At 52.9% G+C, this 9,080-nt stretch overlaps 1 protein-coding gene across 1 annotated transcript in view; it reads left to right on the plus strand.

Moving 5' to 3' along the window:
• The window catches only part of WNT7A (Wnt family member 7A), a 67,315-nt gene extending 58,598 nt beyond the window's left edge, over positions 1 to 8,717 (plus strand). Inside the window, exon 4 of the mRNA XM_024763424.1 lies at positions 8,238 to 8,717. Coding sequence (XP_024619192.1) covers positions 8,238 to 8,717 — 480 coding nt within the window. The remainder of the gene's footprint in view (positions 1 to 8,237) is intronic.
• Positions 8,718 to 9,080: the final 363 nt, after the last annotated feature.

Raw genomic sequence — 9,080 nt, forward strand, 5'->3', positions numbered from 1 at the left:
TTGGCAATCTGCATGTCCTCTTTGGAGAAATGTCTATTCAGATCTTCTGCCCATTTTAAAACGGGGTTTTTTTTTTTTTTTTTTTTTTTTCAGAGTCTGTTCACCAGCACATCTCTACATGTAGCTGTGAAGCAAGACCTCCCTTGAAGGGGGTTTGGGTGGTATATCTCCATGTCCACCACAGAGGGCTGCTGGCCTGATGGGGGAAGCTAACAGGTAGACAGTCACCACAGGGACAAAGTGAAAATTACCCAACAGCCCAGGACAGTTATGGAAACCATGAGGGAGTGAACGACTGCCCTGGCAATCAGGGAAGGCTTTGTGGAGGAGGTGACTTTTTTTCTGACAGTGTAGAATATTCAAATGGTACAAAGAACAATCCTATGAAAAGTAAGGCCCCTGATACCTGGTATCCTCCCCGGAGGCAGCTACTCCTACCAGTGTCTCACGTATTCCTCCAGGGATGTTATTCTGTGTTCTTAGGAACACGCACACACAGGTCTTTTCTGTCTCGTACAAACAGCTCCTGCTCTGCATACTTTCCTGCACCTCTGTTCTCTCCACTGTGTACCTCACTAGAAAGTACAGGGCTGCCTCATTCTCTCTGGCAGCTGCAGGACATTCCACCTCATCGGCGCACCATGATTTGTGGAACCCGTCCCCATTGGTGGATCTTTAGATCCTTTCGGCCTTTTGATATTTCAGATAATGCCTCTCTGAGGCTGTCATTTTACACATGCATGAGCCTCCCCGGAGGGTACATATTCTGTGGTGGAATTGTTGGGTTGAGCCTCTATAATGGCAGTAAAGATTGGCCTTCCAGATAAGGGCCGGCAGGTGCAGAGCCCAGAGGTGGACAAAGGGGAAAGAGGACAGGCTGGGAGTCCCGGCGTGGGACTCGTGCTTGGCTCTGCCACGAGGAATGGTGTGCAGCGCCGGGGTCGGGGCCCATGCAACAGGCACATTCGGACTAGGAAATCCGGGAGAGTTTTAAACAGAGACTGCAGGCCAACAACTGACGAATGGGGGGATGGAGTGCGGCATACCCCTACAATGGAATATTATTCAGCCATAAGAAGGAATGAAGTGCCGACACCTGCTGCACCGTGGCTGAACTTTGAACGCATTATGCTGCGTGAAGGGAACTGGACACACAACAGGCCACATACTGTATGAGTCCATTTATATGTCCGGAACAGGCACATCTATAAAGACAGAAAGTAGATGAGTGGTTGCCAGGGACTGAGAGGAAGGGAGAGGCAGGAGCGACTACTGACAGGAATGGCGTTTCTTTTGGGGTGATGAAAGTGTTCTAAACTTGGTGGTGATGGTTGCACAGCTCTGCGTGTACTAAAAACCACTGAATCGTGTACTTCAACACAGTGAATCGTGTGGTATGTGAATTATATTGCAACCAAGCTGCTTTGTAAAGGAGAGGTTGCTAATAAAACAAAGGGCAAAGTTAAAGGAACCAAGGGGGATGGTGCAGCACCCTGGGGCTGGCACCAGGGGTCCCATTACTCCTTAGGGTGGTCGGGCTGCTAGAACCCAGGGGGACTCACAGAGAGGATGTGGGAGCCATGACCTCTGCTAGAGGAACACAGCCACCCTGTGGGCCAGCAGTGGGGGAGCGGGAGGAATACTAACCAGGACCTCGCTCTGCCCTCAGGGCTCCCTCCAGTGCCTTCCACTGGCCAGACCCACCTGGAAGGGGCGTGGCTGCATTCGGCCGGTGTGCCCTGGGCCAGGCCACTCACCGATAGCCATCAGGGAACTAGATCAAGCTCAGGGGTGCCACCCTCTGGTCCAGCCTCCTGGGGAAGGGTGGGGAGTGCTCTGGAGAGACGTATGGAGGAGATCCAGCCTGCTCTGTGGTCTTAAGTCCCTTCCTTTCTCTGAGACTCAGTTTCCTCACCTGTGAAATGGGATGGATATGCCCATCTCTCAGCACTTGTCAGACTACCAGATGCCATCAGAGCTCTGAAAACGCTTGGTCTGGGTGGGTTAAAAAGCAGTGTGGATATGAGGTCAGGATCCTCAGAGAGAGTCAGAAGCAGCCTCGTAAATCATTTACTTCAAACCCTTGAGTTCAAAATGGGGAAACCCAGGCCCAGTGAGGACATCCAGCCGGTCAGCTGCAGAAACAACCCAATCTTGACTCCAGAAAAACTCCCTCCTTCTCTCCTGGGATCTTTTTTTTTTAAATAGACTATTTTTTCAGAAAAGTTTTAGGTTCACAGCAAAACTGAGGAGAAGGTACAGAGCTTTCCCATATTACCCTCCACCCCCAAACACACACACACACACACACACAGTCTCCCAGCACCAGCGTGAGTGGTGGATTTGTTACAGCCAACGTGAGGTCTTTATAAAATCGTAAATCCTGCTCCCGGCAGCACTGGCTGCCCTGTCCACACGCAATAAAACCCCATCTCCCGGCCCAAGGAGACAGGATGACTAAATGCCGTGTGGTGGCCTGGATGGGATCCTAGAACAGAAAGGGACATACCATATCAACCAAGGGAATGTGCATAAAGTATGGACTTCAGTTCATAATAGTAAATTAATATTAGCTGATTAATTAACTTACCACTCTAATACGTTTACATTTACCACACTAATGTCAGATGTTAGTCATAGGCAAAACCGGATACAGGATGTATGGGAATCCTCTGTACTATTTTCACAATTTTTCCGGAAATATAAAACTTAAAGAAAAGTTCAATAAAAAACACTGAATAATAAAAAAATCGCACCTCCTTAACATGGTTGGTAGAGCCTCTGGGATGGGCCCCCTACCTGTGCCACCTGGGCGCCGGCACCGTAGCCCGGTCACCGCAAGGCCTTGGCCCGTTGTGCAGAAGCCTCGGGCCCTTTGCCCTGCCTCAGTCCGTCTTTCAAGTGGAGATGAAACGAGGGGACAGGTCTGTGCTGCCCTCTGCTCGGGTCAGTGTCACGTAGCCGCCCCTGCCTCCTCCCGCGCTCTCCAGCCCCGATCCTCTCCCACCTTCTCCGTCTCACTTATTCTATTATCTGAAGTGGGTGACTGCTCCCCTCTCCCCACAGCATGTCTTCTTCACAAGGGCGGCAGCTTCGTGGCCTTAACTTTACCGAGACCCCAGTCCTTGCACGGGGCCGGCACACAGTAGGTGCTCGGCGTGTCCCAAGCTCTTCAAGTGTAAGGGGGGTGCCCCGGAAGTCCCCCTGGGCAGCTTAGAAGCTGGGAGCCAGCTGGCCTCACGGTGGGAGCACAGCATGGCTCTGTCCCACACACTTCCTCTGCTGTTGTCCCCTGCTTTGGGCAAAGGGCTCGGTGCCCATCTGGGTGATCAGCCCTGGCCAGGGCGGCTGTGATTATGCCCAGCTTAATGCGGACATAATGCGATCACTGAGGCTCTCAAGATGCAGAGTTCGCGGCACGAAGGGGCTGCGTGTCATCTGATTAGGGGCCGACACAAATGCCGCCACGGCCTCAGGTCGTGGTGGCCACAGAAGAAGAGGAAGGCAGCTGCCTGCCCAGCCTGGGCGCCTGGCCCTGGCTCTGGGGCTCGTTGCTCAGGGGCCACCGCCGAGGACACATTCGGTGTCACAGACGCACAAATACAACCCAATGCTTCTTCACGACATCCCACCAGGGACTTTTTCTTAAAAAGCCGACTTAATTAGTCTAATTCATATACTGTACCGTGCCCTCACGCAAAGCGTACAGGTCAACACCGATATGTTCACAGATATGCGCAACCATCCCCACAATCATTTTACCTCAAAAAGAGACCTACGCCCTCTTCAGCCGTCTCCCCCCATTTCTCCAACCTCCTCCAGCCCACTAGTCTACCTTCTGTCTCCACAGAGTTGCCTCTTCTGGACATGGCCTATAAACACAGTTGTACAGTACGTGGTCTTGTGTGTCTGGCTTCTCTCACTGAGCAGCATGTTTTCAAGGTCCATCCGTGGTGTAGCAGGTGTCGGCACTTCACCCCTTTTTATGGCTGAATCATATTCTGCTGAGTAGATGGACTTGTTCATTTATCTGTTCGTCAGTTGGGTTCCTTTATCTGTTCATCAGTGGTCATATGGGTTGTTTCCACTTCGGGGCTATTTTAAAGAATGCTGCTATAAACTTTGTTTTATCAGTTTTTTATGTGGATGTGTGTTTTCATTTCCCCTGGGTATATGCCCAGGAGTGGAACTGCTGGATGTCTTAGTGTGCCCGAGTGGCTACAACAAAATGCCCCAGACTGGGCGGCAGAGAAACAACAGAAATTGATTCCTCCCAGTTCTGGAGGCTGGGAGCCCGAGATGAGGGTTGAGTCCTGATGAGGACCCGCTTCCTGGCTCATAACTGGGGCCTTCTCACTGGGTCCTCATGAGTTAGAAGGGGCTGGGGTCTCTCTGGAGCCTCCTTTATGAGGCGCTAATCCCATTCACGAGGGCTTCACCCTCCTGATTTAAGAACCTCCCTAAGGCCCCACCAAATACCATCACTTTGGGGGTTAGGATTTCAACGTATGAGTTGAGGGGTGGGGAGGGCGAGACCCAGACATTGCGACCATAATCCTGGGTCACTTGGTAACTGTATGTTTAACACTTTGAGGAACTGCCGGGCCATTGCCACAGGGGCTGCACCATTTCACATTCCCACCAGCAGTGTCCGAGGGTTCGTTCCCTTTTCTCCGCATCCTCGCCAACAACTGCTCTACCTGTGTTTCCTCTTGTAGCCATCCCAGTGGGTGCGAACTGGTGTCTCACCGTGGTGCTGATGTGCGTTTCCCTGGAGCTAATGATGCTGAGCGTATTTTCTTGTGCTCGTGGGCTACTGTGCCCTCTGCATTTTTATAAATTGCAAGTATAGCTTACACGCAGAAAAGCACTCGGATCCTCCACGTGGATTGAAAAGAATAATTTTAAAGCACTCATATCAAGGAACAGAATATTGCCAGGACCCCAGGCGCGCCCTGGGTGATCCTCACCCGCCACAGCCCCTCACCTCCTACCCGACGGACAACCACTGCCTTGATATTTATGACCCTCATTTCTTTCCTCTCCATCGCTCTCACCGCCTCTGTATGTGCCCCTAAACAACACAGTCCAGTTATGCCGCCCTTGAACTTGATACACATGAAATCGTTCTGTGGAAATCGTCCACGATTGCCTCCTTCCCTCCCCACTGTATTTCTGAGGTTGACCTCTGCTGCCGTAGCTGGTCGTGGTCACTGCCCTCGAGTGTCCCGCTGAGCCCACACGCCTCCGCTTATCCATTTAACCGTGGATGGACATCAGGTCCCGCCCAGTTTGGAGCCACAATGAACGCTGATGCTCTGAACATCCTTGAACCTGTTTCCTGTGCACACAAGCATATGGTTCTCTAGGGCACACATCTTGGAAGGGACACTTCTGAGTCACGGCTCTGTGTATCTCAGCTTTCCAGGTGCTCTGTGGCCTCACCCACACTCAGTGTCAGAATCTGTTCTCCATGCCCCCTGCCCCCAGGCATCCGTGTTGGAGTCTCTGACACGCTAAGATCTACCAGCCAGGCCGTGCGGCCTCAGAAACGCCTGCCCAACTCTGCCCCCAGCACACATCACACTTCTGCCCCTCGCTCTTACCCACGCTTTTTAGGCCAACACGGAAAGGTCACATTTGGGAACTATCTCCTCACTGATGACCAAAAGGGACACCTGTGGGATTTGGGGGGCTGCTCACCCACCACCAGCTGCACGTGTGTGGAGGCTGCAGGACAGTACGTGCTCTGTCGCTCTAGGTGTCCCGGAACCAGGCATTCAGCTGACCAGAATCCATCCCTGTCCCCGAACACTCTGGATGCCCCGGCCTCGCTGGCTTGTTTGAGTGCAGACACCGTGGCCTCCCCTTCTGTTGAGTATACTGACCAGCACTGGTCACCTCCTCCTGGAAGCTGAGCATCAAGGGTTGGGAGGACCCTGGACATGGGCCCATCCTTGGAGACGGGAATCTTATCTTGTCACCTCTGTGTCCCCAGCACCAGCACAGGCCCAGACCCAGAGGCAGAACTAATGGCTATTTTGGGATACCTGATTTTGTTCCAGCCCTCTAACTTTTGTCAGAAAAGACGGAATTGCCTTCACTCCATGTTCACTGAAGGCAACTGAGGAGAAGGGGATGTGACAATCCCAAGGTCACAGAGCAAGTAAGCAGCCACCAAGCACTTGATTCGCACCCCTTGGCAGTAAGACCCTCGTTCCCGAACACCTCACAGACCAGCTCCAGGAGTCAGCCGAGCCTCGGGTTTTGCCTTGTTCAATGGAGTCACACTAACTCCATGGAGTTAAATAAGACGCCACGTATAAAAGCACGGACCCAGTGTGTGGTGTGCACAGGTGACAAATAATGTCTAGTCATTTACTCATTCTTTCACTTATTCTTTCACCATGTAACAGGCAAAGGCAATTTGGCAGTCTGGATGAAGAACCAGGAAAGTGACCCAGAAACCACGTTCACTAATACATCCCCATCCCAGTGCCTGGCACACAACAGCAAGTGTCCATTAGGATGAAATCAGGCGGAAGATGAGGAGGAAGTAGGAGAAGCTTTAGTTCCAAAAACGCCTCCTTACACATTACATATAGTTTTTAAAAAAACAGAAAGAAAGGAGGGAAGATAAATATTGGAAAACAAACAAACAAACCCTGAAAGCAATATGAATATCTTATACGATGGGGGGTTTGGTAAATGGTGTCTTCTTTTATTGCTGGGATATTCCAAAGCAGGGGTCAGCAAAATCCAGCACGTGGACCATCTCTGGCCCACTGCCTATACATGTAAATAAAGATTAAGTGAAAACCAGTCGTTAGCTTTGCCTGTCCTTGAACTTCCTATCAGTGGAATCACACAGTATATTCTCTTTTGCGTCCAGCTTCTTTCACGCAACATTACATCTTAGAGATCTGAGCTTCTTGTGTGTGTTAGAAGTTCATCCTCGTTTCTGTCCAGCATCTCATTGTGCGATTATAATGAAGTACTATCATCCTCCCCGTTCTGCACGTGGGGAAACTGCAGCTGCGCTGAAGCAAGTTGCCTGAGGGCACACAGCAGGTTCATGTTAGATCTGGGATTTAAACCCAGGGTCCAAATCTCTGCTTTTCACTCCCTGTACAATGCTGCCCCTCATGCTGTGATGATGCCTGAGAGGTGCTGGGAACTCAGAAGAAGGAAAACATCATCCAGGCTGGGAGTCAGGGAAGGTGAAATCAGAGTCAGGGTTCCCAGACTCAGATGTCCATAGCAGTGTGGACATCTCTCTACACTGGGTCCAACTACATCCAGTGCCTCTCAATCTGGAAAGCTCTCCTCCAGAAGGGTGTGGTGTCCTAATGTGTGTCCATTTGCATTTCCCTGTGGTGTGTGTGTGTGTGTGTGTGTGTGTGTGAGAGAGAGAGAGAGAGAGGGAGAGGGGGAGGGAGAGGGAGAGGGAGACTTTAAGGATGCTCGGGGTTGCCATGTGACGGCAACTCGAGCACCTCCCGGGTGCTGATGTGTGTACGTCTCGTGTGCTTCTGCATGTACACAGCTATCTGTGTATCTCTCTCCATGTGCCTGGGAGATTCAGGTTGCTGCCACAAGTGATCAAAGCAGATGACCTCTGAAAAAGCATAGCTTGTGGTCAGGGAAGCGATAGGGAGTGGTAAGGACTGTGGTGAGTTGAGGGATGCCGACCCGTGAGGGAGGCAGGTGCTGATAAAACTCCAGGTATCATGCCATGCGATGATGCAGGCTGAGGGGAGCCAGATGCAGCAGGACTGCCGTGCTGGCCTCTGTGGCCAGCAGGTCAGTGCCCAGATGCACTGGTTATGAAATAATTTGAGTATCACTCCAGAGTTGCCAGATGCCCTTTCTGTTTGCCAACAAACCTGGCAGTCTGTCTTTGAAAGTCTCCTGGTTTTTAAATGTTGGTTCAAAAATGATTTTAAGCCTGTGCAGCCCCGAGAGAACCTATGCGTGGTCTGGACTGGCCTGAACTGATCTAAGCGCCGGCAGGAGGACCACTCAGGGCGGGCTGGCAGGGAGGGGGGGCGAGTCCTGGGGAAGGCGCAGCGCAAAGGCTGCAGGTGAGAGTGGTTCGAATCCGGGTCTCAGTTTCCTGCGCCAGAAAGAAAAGCACACGCCAAGCCCAGCCAGGCGGGGCAGGGGGTGGGCGGGCCAGGGGCCCCACTCGGCCGGCCACGCAGTGACGCGCTGTGCTCTCCCTGCCACCCCCGCAGATCCTGGAGGAGAACATGAAGCTGGAGTGTAAGTGCCATGGCGTGTCGGGCTCATGCACCACCAAGACCTGCTGGACCACGCTGCCGCAGTTCCGCGAGCTGGGCTACGTGCTCAAGGACAAGTACAACGAGGCTGTTCACGTGGAGCCCGTGCGCGCCAGCCGCAACAAGCGGCCCACCTTCCTGAAGATCAAGAAGCCGCTCTCCTACCGCAAGCCCATGGACACCGACCTGGTGTACATCGAGAAGTCGCCCAACTACTGCGAGGAGGACCCGGTGACGGGCAGCGTGGGCACGCAGGGCCGTGCCTGCAACAAGACGGCCCCCCAGGCCAGCGGCTGCGACCTCATGTGCTGCGGCCGCGGCTACAACACCCACCAGTACGCCCGTGTGTGGCAGTGCAACTGCAAGTTCCACTGGTGCTGCTACGTCAAGTGCAACACGTGCAGCGAGCGCACCGAGGTCTACACGTGCAAGTGAGCGGCGGGGCGGCGGCCCCACTGGCCGCACGCGGGGCGGCGAGGACCGGACGCTCTCCACGCCGCGGGCACGGCCCAGACCTCTGCAGCCGCGCTGAGCTTGTCTTGTCTGCTGTGGGGTCCCCCGCGGGGGACCCCTCCAGGGCCCCGAGCTGTCCACGCTACACCCAGCGCCGCTCCCTCGGCCCCAGACGCCACCTGGGGCCTCCTTGGCCGGAGCAGAGCCTTCGCACCAGAAACTCTGGACTCCGGGGCCTCAAGAGAGCAATATTTAACAATTTATTCTGATAAAAAATAATATTAATTTATTTAATTAAAAAGAACCCTTCCACCTCGTCGGGATCCGTTTTCTGCAATCAAAGTG

The sequence above is a fragment of the Neophocaena asiaeorientalis genome, unplaced genomic scaffold (assembly GCF_003031525.2).
Source record: "Neophocaena asiaeorientalis asiaeorientalis breed wild unplaced genomic scaffold, Neophocaena_asiaeorientalis_V1.1 scaffold433, whole genome shotgun sequence".
NCBI lineage: Eukaryota > Metazoa > Chordata > Mammalia > Artiodactyla > Phocoenidae > Neophocaena > Neophocaena asiaeorientalis.